This window comes from Vombatus ursinus, unplaced genomic scaffold (genome assembly GCF_900497805.2).
Source record: "Vombatus ursinus unplaced genomic scaffold, bare-nosed wombat genome assembly UNPS02015066.1, whole genome shotgun sequence".
Classification (NCBI taxonomy): Eukaryota; Metazoa; Chordata; class Mammalia; order Diprotodontia; family Vombatidae; genus Vombatus; species Vombatus ursinus.
The window spans coordinates 5,511,676-5,538,273 of NW_020954844.1; the positions used below are offsets into that span (position 1 = coordinate 5,511,676).

General features: G+C 38.7%; 1 protein-coding gene across 1 annotated transcript in view; it reads right to left on the bottom strand.

The window, feature by feature from the left end:
- The window catches only part of CTNNA2 (catenin alpha 2), a 1,364,056-nt gene that overhangs the window by 82,436 nt on the left and 1,255,022 nt on the right, over window positions 1-26,598 (bottom strand). The window contains exon 14 of the mRNA XM_027846144.1: window positions 9,569-9,682. Coding sequence (XP_027701945.1) covers window positions 9,569-9,682 — 114 coding nt within the window. The remainder of the gene's footprint in view (window positions 1-9,568; window positions 9,683-26,598) is intronic.

The window sequence follows — 26,598 nt, forward strand, 5'->3', positions numbered from 1 at the left end:
GTGGAATGGTCTTCTCCCTCACTGTAAGTCTTCTGGGCAGAGGCTAGACAATCATTCATCAGGTATGATATATTAGGGATTCCTTTCCAGGGATAGGTTGGATTAGATGACCACAGAGGTGGTCCCTTAAAACTCAAAATTCTTTCAAGGAAAAGACCCGGAACCAAGGGCTAGTGATTCCTTCCTTGTCTGGTGTTTTAAAAAGCATGAGATTTGTTGATTTCTACACTTATATCCACTACTTGCTGCTAATTGGTTAACTACATATTTGAATGAATAGACACTGTCAAACTCTAATAAACAATTTTGCTTTTTTTTTTGTAAGGTGGGATACTCATGATTATATGGAGAGATAATCCCGATATTCAAACCAGTTACTCTATTGTCTTATGCCTTATATCTAGGCCTCTCTTCTTCATCTTGGTAGTGGTGCAATGAAAAGAACTGGAAGCCAATAGTCCTGGATTCTGAACCCAGCTGTTCCTCTAACTCACTAGGTGACCTTGAACAAGTCACTTCATTTATTCCTTTTGTTCTTAATTAGCTTCCTCATTTCTAAAATGAAAGTTCTGGGCTAGGTTATCTCTTGGGGCCCCTTCTAGCTCTCAGATTCTATAGTACACATGAAATGCAGATGGGAATAATGGAGAATATTTTTTTTTCCTCATAACAACACATATGCTTTATCACAAAGAATCTCATCTAAGCCTCTCAGTGAAAAAAGAGAGCTATAAATGACACATCTTTATTTCTCCCAAATGTAATCTTTGGTTTCTCCTTTGGGGGAGGGGTCCCTTTAAAAAATAATTTATCTGATTCTCTTTAAGAGTTCGAGTGCAGAGGCCAAGGAGAAATGAAGTGCACTCCCTGAATTATCAAAACACTCTTTGTCCCTGGACTGCATCCTGATTGGTTATCAATAGCATATATGTAAATGAGGACTGCAGTGCCCAACTGGTGGTTAAAGTCTTTGGTTTTCAATGTTCCTCCTGTCAAGAATGATTTTCAGCTCTTTGAGCCACACCTAATAAAACAAGGGAAGAGATCAAATGTCACTACTACCCATTTTAAATAAATAAATGAATGAACAAACAAATGAATAAATTACTAAATAAATAAATAGCTACATGAATGAATGAATAAATAAGTAAATGAATGAATGAAAAGTTAAATAAATAAATAGCTAAATGAAAGGATAGATAGAGAGACAGAGAGATAGATAGATAGACACATAGAAGAATAAATAAGTAAGTAAATAAGTAAAAGGGCCACTGAAGGGGACATCTGGGCTAACATGACAGACTAGCACCAAGACCTTCAGAACAGTCAAGGCATGTTGACCAGGTGCAGGGAAACAAAACTTATTTCTACGTGATTATAAATAGGAGGCAACATGGCATACTTGGACAGAATGGTGAACTTGGATTCAGGAAACTCTAAGTTTAAATCTCACATCTGAGATTTACCAGTTGAGTGATCATGGGTAAGAAATGAATCCAATATGAATCTCAGTTTCTTTATTTGGAAAATGGGCATAATCACACCCATAGCACAGGCCACACAAGGTTATTATTAGGCTCAAATAAGATCATATATATGAAAAAAGCTCTTTATACATCACGGAAACATAGCCTAGACCCTAAAAAGGTTACTGTTTTTTTTTTCAAGGCCAATATTTATTGCCAATGAATAGTATCTTTACAGGGTATTGAGCTATATCTTCCTTGGAATCTCTGCCTTTTTTCTTCAAGTATTGAAAAGGCTATTACGGGAAAGATGGATTAGACATGTTCTTTTGGCTCAAGAAGGCAGAGATACAAAAGCTGGGAGCTGCAGAGATGCCAATTTAGGCTTAGTGCCAAGGGTGGGGGAGAAATCTAACAATTGGAAGTATGCCACACTGGGCTGGGCTGCCTTAGGTGGTTGGGACTCTTTTAAAGTGTTAAGCAAATATTAGATAACCACTTGTCAGCAAGCTGTAGGGGGAGGGTCTTTTATTACACTATGGGTTGAACTAGAGGGTCTTTGAACCAGAGGTATGCTGTAAAGCAGCTCCTATTGGCTCATAAGAGCAAGCTGTAAAGTTTTCATTGTGAACATTTAAACTTTGGCAACCAGAAGATGCTACAAATCAGAGCTTGATTTATTATTGTGTTAATTGTCTGGACTTAAGAAAGTGATGGAGAAAATATTAATAATGCAAATTAAACTTAAAAGTATGTAGTGTGTACTTTTTTTAGAATGGATCATTATACATTTATTATCATACCACTGCTTCCAACTCAAAAAAATATGTGATAATATTGAATTCATGTGAGATTTTAGGATCACAATGTCACACACAAGTATACTCAAACCAATATGGGGCTACTACCTCCTCTACAGACCCCTCTTGAACCCCTCTCACTCCTATATAGGCAGAGACTTCAGCCAGCTTCAACCAAGGACCCAAACCTTCTGGAACACAATGAGTGAGACAAATGTCCTAGGACCAGTGACAAGGGTAAAGGTAAGCTGTCAACAAAAATTGCAGGAACAGAGTTCCTCAGCAGAATGAATAAGATACAAGCTTATAAGAAAACTGTCTTGTTCAGAGGCACTCCAAATAAATCCAGATCAAATGCGGCAGCAGCCAGGTCATCAGCAGAGAAGATCATCATTTTGGGTTTGTTAGTCAAACTGTCTGTTGCCAGAAATCAGATGAAGACGAGGTCATGATAGGACATGCCTACAATCACTGCTACTTGGAATACTGAGGTCAGTCAAACAACTGACTAGCATTAAGCACTTACTATGCACCAGGCACTGTGCTAAGGGCTGGGCATAAAAGGGAAAAGGGAATAAAGCAGGCCTGCCCTCAAGGAGTTTGCAATGTAGTAGGGGAGTGATATGTGGGAAAATTATCCGTACCAACAAGATAAATGCACTATCAATTGGAGGGTAGTACTTAAGCAAAGGCACTAATATTAAGGAGCACTGGGGAAGGTGTTTTTTTTTCCCAGAAAGTAGGACTTTGTTAAGAACTGGAAGAAACAAGGGAGGCTGGTGGTTCACTTGAGTTCAAGAGTTCTGAGTTCCAGAGGGCTAAGTCAATCAGATTTCAAATTAAGTTCAACACTAAAAGATGGGTCCCTGGGAGCAAGGGAATCACCAGGTTGCTTAAGGAGAAATGAAATGTCCTGGGCTGGAAAAAATTAGCTCAAATTTTTCATACTAATTAATGTGGCATCATGTCTTTGGCTAGTCCTTGCAATTCTAGCTTGGACAGGCCAGAAAGACTTTTTGAAAGAAGGAAGGAAAAAAAGGAGGGAAGGAAGGAAAAAAATAAGGAAGGAAGGAAAAAAGGAGGGAAGGAAGCAAAAAAGGAGTGAAGAAAGGAAGGAAAAAGAGGGTAGAAAAGGGGAGTGAAGGAAAGAGGGAGGAAAGAAGAGAGATGGAGGAATAATGAAGGGAGAGGAAGTAATGAAGGGAAGGAAAATGGAATGAGAGAGGTAGGGAGCATGGAAAATAGGGAGAAAGGAAGAAAGGGAAGAAGGAAGAGAGAAAGGAAAGGAGGAAAGAAGTAATAAAGGTAAATAATGGAAGGAGGGAGGAAGGAATGGAAGGAGTGAAGGAATTAAGAAGAAGCTAAGGGAGGAAGGAACAAAGAAGGAAAGAAAGAAACAAAGAAAAGAAAGGAGAGAAGAAACTAAAAAGGAAGGAAGGGAGAGAGAAGAAGAAGAAGAACAAGAACAAGAGCGAGAAGAAGAAGGAAGAGGAGGAGGTGGTGGAGGAAGGGTGGAAGGGAAAAAGGAAAAAGAGAAAGAAATGGAAAGAGAGAAAGAATGTGCAGGCAGTCCTTTGCAAGATCTAGGGCTTCAGGGGCACAGAAGAACCTCTGCTGCTCTGTGGTAGGCTGGTAGAGGCTGTGACAGCTACAAAGTCGTCTCAGAAGCATGGGTAGATTTAAGGCCTATTGTGGTGAGTTTTGCTCTGACATTTAGAGCCTGGTTAATATGAATTGAGCCTGCTTAATATAAATCAATCATCAATCTAAATGGTCTCAAATTCCAGGAGTAAGAATGGGCTTACAAATAAATATGGTAAATACTTATGTAGTCTTATTTTATTTTTTTTGAGTGAGAGAGAAGAAGGCTAGCCCTGGTGAAAGCTGATCCTCCCCAATCTAAATTTCTATTATTAGCAATTCCTTTGTTTCTCAAAGATTTTCTAGTCACCCTGGTCCAGTGGAAAGAGTGTTGGATTGGGAGTCAGAAGATCTGGGCTTGAATCAAAACTTGGCCTTTTAATACCTATGTGACCTCAGGTAAATCACTTTACCTCTATCTCAGTTTCCTTCTTTGTAAAATGTCAGGGTTAGACTATTGTTATTATTGGTGTTGAATAATGTCCAACTCTTTGTGAGCCTATTTGACATTTTCTTGGCAACAAGAGTAGAGAGATTTGTCCTTTCCTTCTCCAGTTCATTTTACAGATGAGGAAACAGGCAAATAGGGATAAGTGACTTGCCCAAGGTCTCCCAGCTAGTAAGTGTCTGAGGCCAGATTTGAACTCAGGAAGATGAGTCTTCTTGACTCTGAGCCCAGCACTCTATCCACTGTGCCACCTAACTGCCCCAGGTTGGGCTACATAACCTTTAAGCTCCCTTAAATCTCTAAGCCTTTGATCGTATGAGTTTGGCACCTCCCACAAGTATGATTTTGAAGTTTCCCATTTAAATGTACTTTTTTTTTTTTTACCCTGAGAAGGACAATGTATTAACACTATCAATTAGCATCTAAGAGTGGGGTCAAGTAGAAATGGGAAACAGAAATGCTGCTTTGGGAATAAAAGCGAAAAGAGTTCAGAGAAGGTTGATAAAAAAGTCAATGCCATAGGCACATTGTACCAACTTCACAATTTTATCCAAGTCAATCTAACTCCCCGATCAAAGAGTTCGTCTTTGAGCTCATGTGTCCCTCTAAATAATTAAAGCATCGTTTTATTTCCAACTTAACAGTACCAATCCCCCATCTCTGGTTTGATGCGATATAATTGCATGGCTAAAATTAGGCTGACTCAATAACAAATCCCTTCTGTTGCAAGTTAATTACACAGACCACATGAAGGACCTCAAAGCTATTCAAAGCAACTCAGCAAATTTGGAATTCTGCTCCTTCGATCCCTTTTGGTGGCATTATATTCAGCTAAAAACTATTCAAGGGATAGAAAATCATGAATGACTATGAAACACTACCAGCATCTGGATCGAGTTGCCAACCTTGGCCATAGATGATGGAATATAAACTCCTTAAGGCAACGACTGAGTTTTACTTTTGTTTTTTGGCTCTGTATTGCTTTTTATTTTTTATCATGTCCTCAGTGCCAGGCATGGTGCATGGCATATGGTTAACATTTAATAAATTCTTGTTGCAATTCCATTGCATTGCATTGGACTCATTGAATTAAATTGAATTGAATTACTGTGTGATGTGGGTAATATGGACCTCATACAAACAATCAGGGGCATTATTTATTTGTTTTTATAGTGGAATGAAGCAAAGCCCTTGGCAACATCATAGAATTTTGAACCAGAAGATATAATTCAGTCCAACACACTTCACTTCCATTTTATGGATGCAATAACTAAAGTTCAGAGAAGTTAATTGGGGTGCCTAATATTATACAGGTAGTAAGAGAGCTAAGATTTTGATTTTCTTGACTCCTAATACAGTACTATTTCTTCTATGTGATATTAATGTCCTAATGATAGTCACAAAATGTTTGAAAAAAATTTCATGTCTTTTCCTTGAATAATCAAGGCTGTGAAACTATGTCTGGGTGTAGCCAGAATTGACTGGTCAGTACATCCAAACAACAGCTCAATGGAGTCAATCCAACCATCAGTTTGTTCAGTATCATGTGATCTTGTACAGCCCTTTCTGCAACTCCCCTCCTCTTTTTTTCCCCCTTTCGTGAATTGATTTGGTCTTCTGAATGAATTAACCAAATTGCCCCTTTGTGAAGACAGCAAACGATTCTTTTAAATGAAGGTTTCCACTAGACTGACTCAGCAGATTGGTTGTTTTCTTGTTATTCAGTTGTAGCCCCAAGAAAGTCCTCATTTGAATCAACTTTCTAGTTTTTAATTTTCTGTCATGGAGAGACAGCAAGGTATACTGTAAAAAGCCTTCCTTGACCTTGGAGTCAGAGGATCTGTATTCAAATTCCATTTTTGTGTGACCCTGGAGAGTTCCCTTCATCTCACTGAGTCTCAGTTTCCTAATCTGTAGAATTCAGATAATGTAGATAATAATGACAACCTTATCAGATTGTAGTGAGAACTGAAATAATATGGGCAAAATGCTTTGTAACCTTTAAAATGTTATGAAAATGTGAGCTATCATTATGATGTGTGTGACCTTGGGTAAATCTCTTCACTTCTCTGGGGATCAATTCCTTTATATGTAAAACTAGGAATATGGGATAGATGGCCTCTCTAGTATTTCCCAGCTCTCATTCTGTGATCATATCTAGCTAGGAGGCTATTTCTGAAGGCTGTTTGTGGTTTCATTTGTCATTAGGTTATGTGTCCTCTAAAAATTCAATTCCGGATGTGTATGCCAGTAGGCAGGTGATAAGAATGGTAAAGTTTCTGGATGGGATCTGAAGGTAAAGTATGGTCCAGTTTCTAGGGCCAGTCAGTATAGCAAGGAGGGGAGAAATTGCTGTTGTTGTTATCATCAATGATAATAAAAAAACTAACAATATTAATAACTACCACTTAGATGGTGCTATAAAGTTTGCAAAACTCTTTGCATATATTATTTTTTTTGATCTGAAAGTTATTTCATTTTATTTGAACAGGAAGACTATGGGCCAGGGAATGTCATAGAGTAATAGAAGCATAGCTTAAGAATTGGAAGGCACCTTAGATACTATCTAATGCAACTTTTTTTTACAAATGTGGAGACTGAGATCCTGACAGGTTAAATGATTTTTACTATGGTCACATGGATATTAAGCAGCAGAAGTAATATCTGAACCTAGATGCTCTGACTCCAATCAAGGTACCATGTAGCCTCAAAATGAATGAGGATGATGAATGACTCAGAGGTCTGTAGAAGGACAGAGATATCAAAGAATTAGGATGCTGCCTATATTTAAAAGGGAAGGAAGAAAGGTTACTGGGCACAAAGAAATCACTTATCCTTATTCTGCAAATTAGGAAGAATGAAAGGAAAAGAGGCCACCAATGAGAAGGCTGTAGGGGTCTAGGGACTCCAAGTGAAGCAGAAATAGAGTTGATAGAACAGTTTAGGGATGTAAAGGAGCTTGTTCAGAATACAGGAAGGTTTTCCAATGGGCACAGGCTGTGAGAATGAAGAACAGTTGGCTTGGGATTGAGAAGAAGTGGAAATGATCCAAATAGGAACAAACAGATGGGAAGTGATGGTAAGGACATGTAGTTTTCATCAAGTATGGAAATGCTAGATGGCAGGAATTGGGGGTCCATTAGGAAGGGAATAGGTTAGAGTGGCATATTGACAGTGTGTGAGTCATGTACTGTAGCAGACTGGAGTCAGGTCAACTCAGTAAGCATTTATTAAGACTCAATTAAGTGTTAGGGTACAATAAAAGGGAAAACCAGTTCCTGCCCTACATAAATTCAGATCTTTTTTTGGAGGGAGACTTGAAGGAAGTCAGGGTAACCTAACTCAGGAAGAAGAGCTGAGGAGGAACAGCATCTCCTACAAGGAAGTAGAGTTGAGAAAAGACACTATAAGGGACATCCATTATTAAGGTACAGATAGAGTAAGGAGATTGGTATTGGGTAAGAAATTGACTAGTAGATCAGTGGAACATATAGTGGAACATATTAGCTACAAATTACATTATAATAAATGACCATGGTAATTTAGTATATGACACACTCAACTGCTGGGAAAATTGGAAAACAATATGACAGAAACTAGGTATAGACCAACATCTCACAAGGTATACCAAAATAAAGTCAAATGGGTACATGATTTACACTTAAAAGGTGATACCATAAGCAAATTAAGAGATCATGGAATAATTTATCTGTCAGATTTATGGATATGAGAAGAATTTAGAACCAAAGAAGGTATGGAGAATATTAAAATTTAAAATATATAATTTTGATTATATAACAATAAAAAAAGTTTTTTGTGTAATATTGTTTGATGAAGAACTGTGAATGACTTACTTGGCTATTCTCAGCAATACAATGATCTGAGACAATCCCAAAGGATTAATGATGAAGCATACTATCTGCCTCCAGAATAAGAATCGATACTGTTTGAATACAGACTGAAGCATACTATTTTTCACTTCCTTTCTTTCACTTTTTTTCTTTTATCTGAGTCTTCTTGTACAAAATGACTAATATGGAAATATTTTACATAATTTCACATGTATAACATATATCTGATTGCTTACTGTCTCATGGAGGGGAGAGAGAAGGGAGGGAGAGATGGAATTCGGAACTAAAAACTTTAAATAAAAATGTAAAAAAATAAAACTTAATTGGTGATGAAGCAAGTCCTTTAAATCTTGAACCCAGGAGCACACCAGTTTCAAGTCTTTTAAATTTCTCCCCCCAAAACCTCCAAACCTCAACTTTGCATCATCTCTTGACTCTGCTTCAGAATTTTTCTGTCTTTTCTGAGCTCAATAGGTCTTTTCTCAGCTTCTCTGAGTCACCCCAACTCTCTAAATGTCAATCTATCCTGCCTTCACTACATACTTTCAAGAACCTGAGTTTATAGGAGCATAAATGTCAAACTGGAATGAACCTCAGAGGTCATCTAGCCTAACCCCTCACTTCACATGATGAAACTAAGGTTCTGAGATGTTGTGTCTTGCCCAAGATCTCCCAGATAGTAAGCATCAGAGAAATAAATTGAAATCTCCTCTGACTCTAAAATCAGGGCCGTTACAGCCACTGTCTCCTTCACCTGCTTTCCAATAGTCTCCAACCTTCCAGTCTCCAGTCCATCACTATAATCAATCAATTAGCAATCAATCAAGCCTGCCCATTGCAGACACAGTCCTCCTTTAAGAGTAAACCAAATAGGCATTCATCATTTGAACATTATCCCTTTTAATACAAATATCATCAGAGAGCCTTAGCATATCTACAACTCAATCACATTTGAGTTACATTATATTCAATGAAGCTGCTCTTACATGTAATACTGGTACAATGGATATACAAAGGATGATGGCAATGGGTGGGACACAGTGCTAACTCTACTCCTGTTCCCGTGTTACTTAGAATAACTAGAGATTGAGATAATTTATCCCATTAAAATTTTAGGAGTATAAGAATATGTTGTATTGATTGACAGTTCTATTTAACTTTTATTAATTCCCCGTGTTTGAAAGTGTTCTTTATCTCAATTGGGGAAAAAAAAATGAATGATTGAAAGAAACCCAAACATTGTGGTATCATCTGTACCCAGCCAAGAGATCTCTGAGAGATCAGGACGGCTTGCCATTGAGAATATAGCATTTTTCCTAAAAGTCCTTCAAGAGTGGGTCAAGGTCTTGGCTTTTTACTTACCCGTGCACTCTGTCCAGCAATGAGCTGGTCATCCTCAGTCTGCACACTGGTCCGGCTGCGAACGTCATAGTCTTCCTGCTCAAAGTCTGAATCATCTTCTAATTCTTCAGGAGTCTGCAGACAGAGAGGAAGAGGGTGAGACAGGCTTATTAAGGGCTTATTAAGGATGCCAGCAGCTGCCCACATCATGGGGTTTTATTGAATTTAATACCTTCCCAGGAAAGGGACCTTCTGTCTCTCTGCACACTGGCATGGCTGCAGAGGCAAGCACTGGCTGAATAGAATCATTTAAAATTGAATTGCCCCATGTCCTCTTCCTTTAAAAAAAAAGTCATTGATCATTGCATATTGTAAGTTAGACTTTTAAATACTTTATTCAAACTATAGTTATCCAAAATGAAATAAAAAGGGGGATGGAAATAGTGACCATTGGGTGATGGTCAGACCCAAAGAACATGAAAGACCACCATCAGATTTAAAAATGATCTTAGAGGCCATTGGGTGAAAGTCAAACTAGAAAAAGAATATGATTCACATGTCTAACAAGTTGTCATTCAGATTTGTAGGGATAGGGGAACCATCATTTTTCAAGACCCTAAGATAACCCATACTACTTTTAGATGATGCATTTAATTATTCATTCAGAAACTTTACAGTGAGTCTCTCTGTAATTTCTACTCATTGTTCCTAATTTTGCCCTGAGAGAATAGGCAGAACACGCCTAAACCCTCTTCCGTATGACAGCCCTTTTATAGTGGAAGGAGATAAGGATCTTGTTTCAGAAGACCTGAATTTGAAACCCATCTTGACTGCTTACTACCTATGTCATCTTGGACACACCTAACTTTCCTGGACATCATTTTCTTCATATGTAAAATGAAAAGTGAGAACTAGATGGTTTCTAAGGTCCTTCTTGCTCTACACTTACTGTCTCATGAAATATTAGGAACTGCCATGATTTCCCCACTAAGTCTTCCCTCATCTAGACTGAATGTGTTTCTTTGATCTTTTCTCATAGCATCATCTTCTCCATCCTGGTTAAATATCACAGGATCATAGCTGGAAGAATCTTATAGATCATTTTATTCTAACTAGTATCACTTAAGTAGTACTGTACCTCCAAATCACTCATTCCTTCAAGGGGGGGGGTAATCCTACAGCCTCAATTGCCTGAATTCATACTTGTGATCATAATTATAACTAAAATTTCTATGATGTTTGATATACAATGTCTCATTTGGACCTTACAACAACTCTTTCAGGAAGGTGCTCCCTCATGCTTATTTTTCAACATGTAGAGGACACTTAGTACTGAGAATTTAAGATATTTGTCCAGGGTCACATGACTAATAAGTGTCAGGTATAGCATTCTAACCTAGCTCTTTCTGAGTCCAAGTGCAACACTCTATCTACTGCACCAATCTGTCTTTCAAATAGTAGGGCACATTCCAATGTTGGCTGTTACCTGGATAGTCAAGCGTGTACCATACTATAAGTTCAAAGAACAGATAAGCCCCAGGTTGTGTTGCAACTGTTTCTCTTTAAGGGGGGATCATGCTATAAGGGGCTTTCAGGATGAGCTGGTCTTACATTTTACAATATCCTTTGTCCCACAATTTCCTTATATACTATATATACTGAAATTCCACATTTGAGGCTCAATGCTTTAAAGAGCATAGAGATAGGAAATAGACCTGAGATTTTGTTGTTCTTAGGAATTCCCAGTTAAGGAAATTACCTCTCCCAGTGCAGGTCAAAGCCTTTTCTGCTATTTATAATCTTAGCAAGTTGTTTACATAACTTAGAATTTAAATAACTTACTTGGGATCAAAAAAAATCAATCTATCTCCTGGACAGGAATAGGTACTCCTGCTTTAGAGGCCAGATCTTTATCCAAAGCACCATGCTGGCTTTGGGGTCATTGACTGAGAGCTAGAAGGGCCCATATATGTCATATAATTCCATCTTCTCATTTTACAGATGAAGAAATTGAGGCTGAGAAGTAAAGTGCCTGGCCCAAGGTCACATAAGTCCCAAGTGGTATAGACAGGATTTAAACCCATTTCCTCAGAATCCCACAATCCCAGATAAAATACAAATCATGCTGGGTGATTATTATTGTCAGTTATTTATACCTTAGTGTGAATGGAGGTTTTCAGAGCTTGTTTTGAAAGTGGAATGGGCTGGCAGTTTTCAGATGAAGAAATTAAAGCTATCTCTAGTCATATTAAAAATATGCTCTAAATCACTATCGATTAGAGAATTGCAAATCAGAACAACCCTGAGGTACCACATCACACCTATCAGATTGGCTAACATGACAGAACAGGGAAGTGACAAATTGATAAATGTTGGAGAAGATGTGGGAAAATTGGAACATTAATGCAGTGTTGTTTGAGTTGTGAATTGATCCAACCATTTTGGAGAACAATTTGGAACTGAGCCCAAAGGACTATAAAACGGTGCATACCCTTTGACCCAGCAATGGCACTTCTACGGCTGTATCTCAAAGAGATCATAAAAATGGGAAAAGGAGCCACATGTACAAAAATATTTATAGCAGTTCCTTCTGTGGTGGCAAAGAATTGGAAATTGAGGGGATGCCCATCAATTGGGGAATGACTGAATAAGTTGTGGTATATGAATGTAATGGAATATTATTGTGCTATAAGAAATGATGAGCAAATGAACTGCAGAAAATCTGGCAAAGACCTGTATGGATTGATGTTGAGTGAAGTGAGCAGAACCAGAAGAATGTTGTACACAGTAACAATCACATTGCACAATGACTAACTTTGATAGACTTAGTCCTTCTCAGCAATGCAAGGATCTAAGACATCTCCAAAAGTCTCATGATGGAAAATGCTATCCACATCCAGAGAAAAAACTATGGAGTTTGAATGCAGATAGAAGCATATTATTTGCTATTTTGTTCTTCTGTTGTGCTTTGTTTCCTCTTTCTGGTGGTTCCTCCTATTGGTTCTAATTCTTCCTTACAACATCAGTAATGTGAAAATATGTTTAATAGAAATGTGTATATAGAGCCTATATCGGATTGCATGCCATCTTGGGGAGGGAGGGGGAGACAATTTGAAACTCAAAAGCTTATTGAAATGATTGTTGAAAACTAAAAATAAATTTAAAAAAAGAAAGTGGAGTGGAATAAGAGAATGGGCATTTTGAGGAGGTGATGGTGATTCTGAACTGATTTCAGATAACTACTTTTCGAGGATATTGTAGACAGAATACATGAATTGGAAGAAAGTTGGGCTGGAGTAGCTCTGAAGTCTTTGGGCTTGGGAAAGGAAGGAAGGAAGGGAGCAGCAAGGCTAGTGAGGTGGGAACAGAGATGACAATGATAGGCTTCGATAACTTGCCCTACCGATTAAGGTTAGAGGGGCAACTAGGTGGTACAGTGAATAGAGTGCTGAGCCTGGATTTAGGAAGAGTAATATTCCTAAGTTCAAATCTGACCTCAGACATTTATTAGCTGTGTGACCCTGGGCAAGTTATTTAACCCTGTTTGCCTCAGTTCCTAATCTATAAAATGAGCTGGAGAAGGAAATGGTAAACCATTCTAGTATCCTTGCCAAGAAAACCCTAAGTGGGGTCATGAGGAGTCAGGCAGGACTGAAAATGGCTGAGCAAAAGCATCATTAGGGTTACAAAAGATCAGTTAATCATTCCAACTCATTAAGAGGTAACAGGCTGAACTAAATGGTATCCTGTTAGGTCAAGCAAGATGGTATTGGGTGAAATGACCTCTAAGGTCCTTTCCAGATCCAAATTTATGAAAAGGATAATTCCTCCAAAGATAAGCAGCTTGGTCCCTGGCTTTCTGTATTAAGATCTCCATTTTTCAAGCAATACAACCAAAGACTGGGCTCCTAAACAGCCAACTCCAGTCATGCCTAAATGTAAGATCACCATTCCTATACTTTGACTCATCTTGGCAACTTAACCAGTCTAAGGATGTAGAGCTATATTGTTCAGAGGGCTACCATGAAATCAAATGATTAAGACCAATTTGACAGAAAAAAAAACAGTTAAGTTATTGGCTATATATATAGTCATCTAGGATAAATTCATCATCTGTTAGGATATTATCTCCTTTACTTGGCTATCTGAGATTTAAAGTAGTAATTATTTTTTTTCTGGACATAAAAATACTTCTTTTAAGCAAGTTATAAAATCATCAGATTTAGAGCTGCAGGTACCCTCAAAGTAAATGCAATCCAACCCTCTCATTTTACAGATGAGGAGACTAAGACCTAGGGAGGAGAAGTAGATTACTCAAACTCATATTGAGAGTTGGGATTATGAATCAAGTTTCTGCAGTTTCTACTATTCCACACTAATGTAACTTGTTAGACTCTAAATCATTCATTCATTCATTTCACTAAATTTTAACATAACAGTAAAATTTGACATAACCCCTTAAGATTTCCAAAACACCATAGGCCTGTTAACTATGGGTATCCACCAAGGCTCTGTCCAAGGTTCTCTTCTGCAAAGAGATTCTGTAGCTACTTGAAGGTGACCTCAATACTTTCATAATAGGAGAATCAGTTCCAGATTAGATGAAGTTCAAAGAAATTCAACACACATTTGTTAATCTTCTACTCTATAGAGCACTGGCAGCTAGGTAGCACAGTGTTCAGAATGCTGGCCTTGGAGTCAGGAAGCCCTGAGTTCAAATTCAGACTCAGAAACTTCCCAGTTGTGTGACCTCGGACAAGTCACTTAATTTCTGAATTAACTAGGTATAGACCAACTTCTCACACTGTATACCAAAATAAGGTCAAAATGGGTACATGATTTACACTTAAAGGGTGATACCATAAGCAAATTAAGAGAGCATGGAATAGTTTATCTGTTAGATTTATGGGTATGAAAAGAATTTAGGACCAACAAAAGTATAGAGAGCATTAAAAATGTAAAATATATAATTTTGATTACATAAAAATACAGAAGGAAATGACAAACCACTGCAGTATATTTGCAAGCAAACCACATGGGTTCACAGGGTCATGAAGAGTCAGAAATGACTGAAACAACTGAACAACAACAAATACAGAGCACAGTCCTACTTTCTAAAGAAGATGCAATAATCAAATGAAACATGCCTCCTACCAGATGGAGGAAACAAGCTGACAGAGTCATATGACAAATACATACTTAGCTATGATACAAAATAGGAGTAACTCCTGACGTATGTGTGGAGCTTTGGGATGTACAGAGCTCGTTCCTCACAACGATACTGAGAGACAGATATTATCCCATTTTGCGGGTGAGGAAATAGGTTCAAAGAGCCTGAGCTCCCAAGGATATACTGTTAGAGTCAGATCCAAACTAAAGTTACTTAGAGAAGGGAAGCATGTGTTATAGTGGAAAGAGAAGATCTGATTTCCAAAATCAACTATACCATTTACTACTTATGTGACCTTGGAGAAAATCCTTAACATCCGGAAACATCCATTACCTTATTTGTAAAATGAAGGAAGTGGGGTGGGCTGGATGGCTCCCAAGGTGGCTTCCTGCTCTAAATCCTGTGATCCTTGACTCTGAGTCCAGAGATCTCTACAATACACCCTCCCCCTCCTTGTCTACTTACAAGTGGAATGGTTTGGAACCAGAGTGAAGGAACATATAAGAGAGGATCCAACTAAGTATTCTCCGAGACGAATCAAGCATGATGTTAGCAGATAGAGTGCTGAACCTACAGTCATGGAGTTTTGCACTTGAATCCAGACTCTGACAATTGCTATTCAAGTCACTTAACCTCTCTGAGACTCTATTGCATCATCTGCAAAATGGGGACAATAATATCTGCAGTATTGAGTCTCTTAAAGTTGGGGACTTCAATGAGATAACACATGTTAACCATCTTGTTACCTGCAAAGTGCTATGTAAATGCTAGAAATTATTAATATATAAAATGTTATATCTGTTTGGATAATGAGAGAAGGCTACATGGAAGAGGAAGCATTTGAGTTGGGCTGAAAAGAAAAGGTAGTATTTCAACAGGCAGAAAAACAGAGGGGGTTATCAGAGGCAGTTGGCTGAGTAGCAGATAAAGTGCTGGGCCTAGAGTCAGGAAGACCTGGCTTCACATCAAGCCTCAGAGATGTACTTGCTGTGTGACCTGGAACAAGTCACTTAATCTCTGTTTGCCTGAGTTTCCTCATCTGCAAAATGGAAGCAAAAATATCACCTACCTCCAAAGATTGTTGTAAGAATCAAATGAGATCGGGGCAACTAGATGGTGCAGTTGATAGAGCACTGGTTCTGGAGTCAAGAGGAACTGAGTTCAAATCCGGCCTCAGACACTTGACATTTACTAGCTGTGTGACCTTGGGCAAGTCACTTAACCCCATTGCTTAGCCCCCCCCCAAAAAAAGAATCAAATGAGATAATAAATGTAAAGTTCCTGGTACAGTACCTGTCACATTGTAAGTTCTATATAAACATTAGCTATTATTATTATTATTAAATCTGGTCTCAACTGCTTACTACCCGTGTGACTCTGGACAAATTAATTAGCCATCAGCCTCAGTTTCCTCAATTATAAAAGGGGAAGGTAAGGTATAAATATTTATAAAATACCTACTATGTGCCAGGCATTGTGCCAGGTACTTTATAAATAATATCTCATTTATTTTTATAACAACCTTTCAACATAAGTACTGTTATTATCCTCATTTTACAGTTAAGGAAACCAAGGCAAACAGAGTTAAATGACTTCCCCAGGGTCATGCAGCTAGTAAGTGTCTAAGGCAGATTTGAGCTCGAGGTTTTCTGATTCCAGGTGCAGCAATCTACCCACCTAGCTGCAAATGGGGATAATAATAGCGCCTAAATCCCTGAGCTGTCGTGAGGATAAAATGAGATATTTGTTTAAAAAAAAACTCTTAGCAAAATGCCATTCAGCATTCTATTATTAGGAAGCTGTTGTAGTAGTCTAGGGTAGCTTGGTAATTAGGGCCTGTACCAGGATGGGAGTCAAGAGGACAGGTAAATAGGAAGATTAATCCTTAAAGGCCCACTGTACTATGGTCATGAATATTGAAAGCTAGTGGGTGTTCAGGGTCCCTTTTGGCACACATCGTTGCTTCTCTCCATAGGGAAAAAATCTGCATGTAACCAGGGCATTATTCTCAGCTCCCAGCTCACACAGATACAGAGTGCTTCTCCATCACTTGTTTTCTGCCCCTATGGCATGCATCAAGTTTTGTTGCTAATAAGCAGAGCCATAACTGGCATGTCGCCACCAGGGTTTTGTCTCAGGTGGCCAAGAATGAAGGGGGACTGGGGGAGTGCTTGGGGCTGTGGGACTCAAAGGCAGCAAGGGCTGATGGAGAACCAGGAGAAACATAGAAACAGTATGAGGAGGAAATGCATTTCCTATAGCAGCTGGCATTCATGAAAGAAGGAAGTGAATCTCTCTCCCTGATAGTCTGGGCTGTCATCACTCCAGGGTTATGCTGACATCACTCATTGGTCCCAAGGTACTTGATAATCATGCTGTCGTGGCTATGCCTGACAGTGATGGATTGCCTGTACAATAAGGGTCTGAAAACTCTGCATTAAAATGAAATGAAAAGGAACTTTGATGGTGGTGATGACCCTTTCTGCCTCTCCTGCATCTCTATTGATTTGGACCAAGGTACCATAATTCTGAGTCACAGTTCTATTAATAAGACCAGGATATTTTTGGGAGGAAGCATGATACATGAAATGACATATAGGTTATGATCGTGGATTTGGAGCTAGAAGCAAGTTAAGAGGCAATTAAGTTCAATAAACTCCCTCATTTTGCATATGAGGAAACTGAGGCACAGAGATATTAGGTGGCTTACCCAAGGTTACACATCTAGTAAGGTAGGATTTGAATTCAGGCCTCCTGATTCTAAAAGCAGCATTCTATACATTGCCACACCTAGTTTTCATGGTATAGAAGGAAGTCTTCAGGTCAGATCCCAGTTCTACTACATATGTAACATTGGACATATCCCTCTCCAGACCCTTTTCCCTCATATATAAAAGGATCTTAGATGATCTTAAAGGCCCTTTGAAACTGTAGAAGCTATGATTCATCACACAGGTATGAAAGGTGGTCTTCTCTATCAATCCTATGAGAATTTTCCAAGACTTGAAATATTTTTTTTCTTCTCTACCAAAAATGTTAATATTCCTTCAAAAGTCTAACAATCTGTATTTTCCTGATATTCGAATATTAAAAGAAAGAGGAAAAAAGGGGGATTTTGTTCTTTTACTTTATTAAATGAAAGTACAAGGAAAGAGGGTGGGAGTGTGTGGGGGAAATCTGGTTCAAAAAAGAGATTGTGTTTCCATTGTGGACCCAGACAATCATCTCTGATCATTCCCCACTGTTTTCTGATGTTCCCAGGAACAATTACAGCTAGTTGGTAAATTCTGCTGACAGATGCAATGACGAGATTAGAAGCACTTTTCATCTTTACGTCTTGAGAGAGAAAAACAATTCACTTAACAACAGAAGAATCAGGGATGTTGATAACTCAGCACCCTGCAGAGTGGAATGAGCCCTGCACTTGTAGCCAGAAGACTTGAGTTTGATTTCTAGTTTTGCCCCTTACGGCTAATCATCTAACTTTGGACAAACTGATTTCCATCTCTGAGACTCAGTTTCCTCATCTGTAACATGGGATGTAATGGTATTACTTGACTTGTAAGATTGTCTGTGAAGATATAATGAAACACCTACAAAATATTTCATAACCTAAAATCATCCTATATTTTATGATAATAGCTACTGTTTCTAAAGTGATGTGAGGTTTGCAAAGCTTATGTTAACTCATTCAATCCTCACAACACCCCTGGAAAGTGTTTTTATGGTCCCCATTTTACAGATAAGAAAACTGAGACTGAGAGAAGCTAAGGGAGATGCCCAGCTAGTAAGAGTCTGAGGCAGGATTTGAATTCAGATATTCCTGACTCCAGAATTAATTCTCTCTCTCTCTCTCTCTCTCTCTCTCTCTCTTTCTCTCTCTCTCCTCTAACACTTAATTATATTATCAATTTAGATCTGGGAAGAATTTGAGAGATTTCTACTCTAGGTCCCTCATGTTCCAGATGAAAAGATCACAAGAAGGAAATGACATGACCAAAGTTGACATAGGTATTAAACATTATAGTCAGGACTGGGGGGAGGGAGGGTTGGTTTGTGTCTTTAATCCAAGCACCTTGGACAGTGCAGTGCCCCTCAAATAGCAGGAGCTCAACAAATGCAAATTAATTGTACTTTTGAACTCAGGTGGTCAGATGTGAGATTGTTGTGATAAAAGAATCACAGTTTGAAAATTTGCCATGCGGATCAATTTTGTTGTTATTGTTGTTGTTAGTGGAAGCCAAAGGAGAGGGGGATTAGTTACTGATAACTTTTTCTTTTTTTAAAAAATTCTTTTCTTTTTTTTCTTTTATTTATTTACTTTTTTTTTTACTGATAGCTTTTTTCCATGAGCCACATGTGCTCTAAAACAATTTCCTACACATACATACATACATACACATGGTCATACTCACATATATAGGAATAAGAGAGAGAGAGAGAGAGAGAGAGAGAGAGAGAGAGAGAGAGATGGGAGGCCATAAGTATCAGTCTTGTAGATATTGCAGGGCCTTATTAATCTGTAGTTGGCCTTGGAAGGGGGAAAGCCTGTCAGCTTAGTTTTACTCAATGGCTAGAAGGGGATTGGGGAAGGAGGGAATCATAGGCAAACAGTGGGTGGACATAATTGCTCATTTTACACTGACATGAAGTTTAATTTAAAGATGGAGTCACTCATGCTAAAGGAGAAAGATAATGGGCCCACCTCTTTTTGCCTTTTTAATATCCACTGCCTGCTTTGCAGTGCACCAAAATGACAGATCTTTTGGTGAAATTATCTTTTCCTACCTTCCACAGAGATGCACAGAAAATGCAGTAATTTGGGGGAAAAAAATTCTCAATCCTGATATTTGAAAGTGGAATGACCTACTTCATGAGGGGCTGAGTTCCCCCTCGGTGAAAACCTTTAATTAAAGGCTAAAAGGAGATGATGACTTGTCCATTTTGAGGTAAAAGGGATCCTTTTTTCAGGCAGAAGTTAAACTAAATGGCCTCCAAAGTCTCTTCCAACTCTGAGATTGCTCAGTTCTTTATGTTTTAAACATAGACACCCACACATATAGCAAGTCCACCCAAACAGTCCTCACAAATAGCTGTATGCATATGCAGTTAACTAATTGCATGTCAAATTGTAGCTTACTCATACTGTTGCTTTTTTTGAGTTAGCCACATATGAAAAGATGAGTGCTTTTTTTTTCCCTGCAGTAGGCATTCTTACTCACAAGTTAGGAAAAGCACCAAAAAGTTGGATGGGCTCAGAATAAAAGACCTGAAGATAATTAGGATTATAGGGTCCTATCATGTTAGAGCTAAAAAGGATCTTAAAGGAGGAAGTGGGAATGAACCTGGGGGACCTGCTTCATTAACTAGATTAGGTTGATTTGTAATTAGCATATTAATTATGTGTGTGTATAAATGGTCCATCTAAAGTGTTTGAGAATGGCTTATTCTCTTAGGTGTGTTAAATATCTTCCTGTAATTTTGATTATGCCATTCTCACTATTAATCTGCCTAGCAAGATTAATAATGCCATGGAGGCAGCATGGTTCCATTGAAGGAAATCAGAGTGCCTCTGAATTGTGACTCATTGCTGCTTTCTGCTGCCTGCGTGACCTTGATTAGGTTTCTTCCCTGCTCTATGCCTCAGTTCCTCATCTCTAAACTAAGGGTACTAAACTTCTAATGACCTCTAATGGCCCTTCTGGTTCTGAACTCTGAGTCATTGGTCATTGGTCTCTGAAAAATTAAAAATTAGAATCATTCAGAGGGCAATGGAAAGTAACATGGTAAGCATGAGTAGGCTGCCATACCTAACAGACGAGGGATAACAATAGTTAGCATTCACATATCTCTTTAAGGTTTACATATTTCTTTACAAATATCCCATTTGGTTCTCAAAACTCTGGAAGATAGGTTTTATCGTTATCCCCATTTTACAGATGAGGAAACTGAGGCAAACAGAAATTAAATGTCTTGCCCAAGGTCACACAGCTAGTAAATGTCTGAGATAGGATTAGAACTCAGGTCTTCATGATTCTAGGTCCAGAACTCAAGCCATTGTGGTTCTATGTGGCCACAATGTCACAAAGAAGAAGCTAGGTAAAGAATAATAGCAAAGAAATGTACAATGGAAAATGAAGCTAGGCTGGTTACATAGTGGGAAACAAGGCCATGGCTAGCCCATATGTTCTACTGGCAGCAAAGAAAAAGTTAGAAAGGCCACCACCATAATATGGCAGGCATGAGTGAGTCACATCCATGATAAGATCACAGAATCATTTGAATGAATGAGTAGAGATGAACCCCACCTCGTTTGCAGTCGAATGGTATAGGCAATGTGGGATAGTGGAAGGCATATAGGAATTGGAGTTCCTTTTCTGCTATTTATCACCTATGTAAAGATTATTTCATCTTTCTAGGCCTCAGTTTCTTTATTGAGAAAGGGGTAGACTAGATGATCACCAAGGGTCATTTCAAGCCATATTAATGGGTTTAACATAAATAGATTTAATGTATTCCATGTTTTGAGGGACTTAAGAGTCACATTTTCTGGTAAGAAGCATGGATATTAACATAATGATGTCTAGGTCATCAAGCAAGTCTTTTTGCCAAAATCTGTCTTGTTATTTATGACTGTATCTCAAGTTCCACCATTAAAAAGCCTTTCTTTGGGGGGTGCTTAAGGCTTCTTGATCTTCCAGAGTCCCACATTAAAACACTTCTAGGGTAAGTAATATCAGATTTGGGTGCCCACAACAAGACATACTTTCTCCAGGGGTAGTTCAAGGTTTGGTCTGAGGCAAAGCTTCACAATCCCCTTCTCCTTCGGTTCTGGTGCATGCTACGTGTGGGCTCTTGAACAGCACAAGTCAAGGCCTCTGCCTGGCACAGCACTGAAACATGTTCATGTTGATCACCCCTAATCCTCCACCCCTAATGAAGACATAAAAGGTGGAAGACCCAGGCACAACTTGGAGGGAGCCAAGTGTGGACCATACTTTCCAGCTTCATCTACCCTTTCCATGAAATGTCTTCATTTATTGTCACTATATTATTTTTCTGCCATCACACACAGGCCAGACACAGCAAACATATACCAGCTCTGTCCCACTATATGAATCTCCCACTAGGGTTTCTTAACCTGGGGCCTACGGACTTCTCTGGGCAGTTAGGTGGTACAGTGGAGAGAGTGCCAGGCCTGGAATCAGGAAGACCGGGGTTCAAATTCAGCCTCAGACACTTACAAGCTGTGTGACCCTGGGCAAGTCTCTTAATCTTGTTTGCCTCAGTTTTCTTATCTGTAAAATGAGCTGGAGAAGAAAATGTCAAACCACTTCATTATCTTTGCCAAAAAGAAGAGTTGAACAAGACTGAAAAAGACTAAGCAACAAACTTGTTTTTTTTTTAAAAAAAAAGTTTCAAGTGTGATTATTTCCTTTGTATTTTCCATGTATTTTATACCATAGGCTCCATAGGCTTCCTAGACTGCATATTTGAAGGTACAATTAGAGTTTACACATGACTGGGCATTTTCTTTGACTGTTCCCAATGCCAAGAATTCTTTCCCTCTCCACCTCTGTCTCATGGTTTCCCTGGCTTGCTTCAAATACCAGCTAAAATCCCACAATCTACATAGGACACATTTACCTTAACACCAGTGCCTTCCCTTTATTGAATATCTCCAATTTAGCCTGTAAAATAACTTGTCTGTACATAGTTGTTTACATGTTTTCTCCACCTTTAGTCTGTAAACTTAAGAACAGGGACTGTATTTTGCCCTTCTGTGCATTCCCAATGCTTAGCATAATGCCTGACACAGAGCTGTCTCTCAATAAGTGCCAGTTGTCTTGACTTGATCTTCCTCACGAGATCCCTATAATGTATATAGTGTTAAGTATTATCTCCATTTTATAGATGAAGAAACTAAGACAGAGTGGGGTTGGCTCACTTAGAGTCACATGGTTAGCTATTGTCAAAACTGGAAGTTGGACCCATATTTCCATCACCGAGTCTACTGCCCTTTTCACACATTGTGGTACCTCTCTATCTTTGTCAAACCTTTATTGAGCATCCAGAGGCAGGGTGATGGAGTACTTGACCTTTCAAGGTCCTGTCCATTGTAATAACTGTATGGAACACTGGAATCCTTCCTTTTCAACAGTATAATCAGTTCTTTGTTGGGAAAAAGAGAATGGGGGTCAGGAACAGTCAGCTTTTGGGAGGAGGCAAAACCAGTTACTTATTTTGCTTCTCCAAACTCATACTGAATATATAGCAGATTTTGCTTTTTTCAATCTATTTTAAAAGTAGATATGATATTCATCTTGAGAAAGAACAAGGGATTATATGAACATAAAATTATTATGTAGTTGCTAAAAGAAACACGATTTAAAAATGAATTTTTTTTTGCTGTGGTTTAATAGATCACTTTCCCCAACATCCATCTATCTAAATTTTAAATTTAAATTAAGGAGAGGGACTGAATATGTGATTAGATAGATATAGATAGATATATACAATACTCCCATATATACAGATATACACATATGTACAGCTCTCTCATATATGTGTGTATGTATATACACATATGTGTATGGGCCTCAGTTTCCCAAACTGTAAAAAGAGAGGACTCATCTGGGATACCTTTAAACCATCTCCTAGTTCTAAATGGATGAATTGATGGTCTTCAGTGACAGCCAAAGTGTAATGGAGAGAAAGTTGGCCTAGGACTCAGCAGTGCCGGAGTTGAAATTCTGCCTCTGCCCCACACTGGTTTTCTGAAGTTGGACAAGTAATGTAACTTCCCATTGCTTTTTTATGACTGAAAGACTACCAGTTGTAGAACGATTGTTGCTCCATGTCAGAGAAGGGGATTTTTTCAATAGGAATTTCCATAGAGCCATGAATGACAGTGCAGAAGACACTTTGTTTTCTTTTGTAAAAAGGAAATTCAAGGTTGATTGGGCCAAAAAGAACACCAGGAGAAATACATTAGTGCACTTGAGGAAGGAAAGAACACTTTCAATTGAATGATCAGGGAAGACTACTTAGAGGAGTTGCCATCTGTCATCAGTATCATCAGGGTTGAAGGAAGAGGATGGTCAGAGATGGCAAGGGACTTTTTTGGCTTCCTTTCCAAATAGGTATCATTTTTTTTAAGTGCAGTAAGTAATGTAAAATGTCAAGAGTGGAAAACTTTGGGAGTATTAAGGTCAGTGGGCCAGGCAATAAACATTTATCAATCTCCAAATACGTGTTAAACCCTGTGTTAAATTCAGTGGCTACAAAGAAATTTAAAAAAAAATCCCTATTGACAAGGAAGGCAGCTTGGTGGCTAAATGGTTAGAGTGCTAGGCTTGGAGTCAGGAAGACCTGAGTTCAAATCTAACACTGACACTCATTTAATTGTGTGACCCTGAACAAGTCATTTAATCTCTATTTGTTGCAATCCACTGGAGAAGGAAATGACAAGTCACCCCAGTATCTTTGCCAAGAAAATCCCATGGACAGTATGGTCCGTGAGGTCATGAAGAATCCAGCAAGACCAAACAATAATAACAACCCATAAGGAGCTCCCACACTAATAGAGGAGAGAAAATTGAGGGCAATTCATCCAATCGGGGAAGGCACTAACAACCATAGGAAATAATGAAAGCCTTCTGCTACAGTAAGATTCAAGCTTAATCTTAGAAGAAGCCAAGAGAACTCATGCTCTGAAAATACAACAATGTTGGTACATTAACTTTCTTCTTAAGTTAATGGGTGATGGCAAAAATGCCCTATGTGAATTATGTGATTTCTCCAAGGTGGCCCAGGTAGGGGGAGAGGCACAGGAAACATTAAAACTGGAGTCAGAGAAGGAAGGTTCAAAATCTCGCTTATGACACAATCCGTGGGTGATGTTAAGCAAGTCACTTAATATTTATATGCCTAAATTTCCTTATCTATAAAATGAGGTTAGATTAGAAGGCTGCCAAGGTCCTCTCTTTTGCTAAATCTATAATCCTAAATCTTTGCAATGCCTTTTGTAAAACAAAACTTAAAGGTACTAGAATAACCATTCAATCATTTAGTTCATTCATTTGTTCACTGATTCATTCATTCAACATGTGGTTTAGTGCCTGAAGATACATAAGAAGCTGTTAGAATAAAGCCTCACTTGGGACTAAGTAAGGCCCAATTTGAATTAGCAAAGACTGAATTATTCATGATTTTAAATGATTAAATATTTTAATTTTTTTCCAGTACATTTAGTAGCCCCGTCTTGGTGTTACTGTGTAAAGGTCCCTGAAGGAATCTGTTTTAATGACTAGGCAATAATGCTTCATAATTATCCCTTCAGAGTAAGCAGGTACTTACAAAGCACTTGACATCACTTTTCATGAGTCAGTCAAACTTGACTTTGGAAACCATGTTAACATGTTAATGTCACTTTCACAGTGAACCCCTTTTTCATGAATCCAACACAGCATGACTTCAGGTAACCTCACTTCTAATTCTGAGGGAGTGGAATCAGGAAGTTTGAACTTTTCTTAGAGGGAGAAGAGAAGAGCAGAGAAGAGCAGAGAAGAGCAGAAGAGAGGGGAGGAGAGGAGAGGGGAGGGGAAGAGAGGAGAAGAAAGGAGAAGAGAGGAGAAGAAAGGAGAAGAGGGGAGAAGAGAGGAGAAGAGAGGAGGGGAGGGGAGAAGAGAGGAGGGGAGGGAAGAAGAGAGGAGGGGAGGGAAATGGAGGGGAGGGGAGGGGAAGGAGGGGAGGGGAGGGAACAAACATTTATATAGTGCCTACTATGTGTCAGACACTGTGATAAGGACTTTACAAATATTATTTCATTTGATCCTCATGATAATCTTGGGAGATAGATTCTGTGATTATCTCTATTATACAGTTGAGGAAACAGACAGAGTTTGAATGATGTGCCCAAAGTCAAGCTGCTAATAAGTGTCTGAGACTACATTTGAACTCAAATCTTCCTGAATCCATGCCCTGAGCACTTATCCACTGAATGACTTAATTGCTTAGGGACAGATCTGTAATTTCTTGGCTTAGTAAACTTTTCATAAAGAAACACTTCCCCTGTCCCCAATTTATAAACTGCTTGTCAACTAGCAAAAGCTAAAATTTGTATAGCTCTTTAGATATATTGTTTCATTAGAGCCTTAAAGTCATCCTGTGCTGTAAATGCTATTATTATCCCCATTTTACAGATCAGCAAGTAAAGTAGACCTAAGTGACTTGCTAAGGATCACATACATCATAAGTTTCTAAGATAAGATTTGAACACAGTTTTTCTTGGCTCCAGCACTCTATCCATCTAGGTTCATATGTTCCAGGGAACTCTCTAAGACTAAAAGTTGTGGAGAATATATTGACCTAAATTGGAAGAGCAAGTCTTTTCATGTACTGTTGTTTAGTCAGTTTTTAGTCATGTACAATTCTATGTGACCCCATTTGGGTTTTTCTTGGCAGAGATACTGGAGTGGTTTATCATTTCCTTCTCCAGCTCATTTTACAGATGAGGAAACCAAAGTCAACAGGGTGATGTGACATGCCCAGGATCATACAGCTAGTAGGGTCTAAGACTAGATTTGAAATCAGGTCTTCTGACTCCAGGCTTAGCATTTCATCCACTGTACCACCTAGCTGCCCCTGTGTGGGAGCTCCCAACAAGAGTGAAATTGCAGACCCCATCCCTATCCTGTATCACTGATCAGTTGTTGGGGATATTGTAGCACAAATTATTTCTCTAGTGAGGTTGGACTAGGTAAACGGCGAGCGAGGTCTCTTTCTATTCTGACTTTCTATGATTATATCAGAGTAAAATATAAAGAATCATTACCAATTAACTCGGAACTGTGCAGTCTCCACCCCAACCCCACCACTT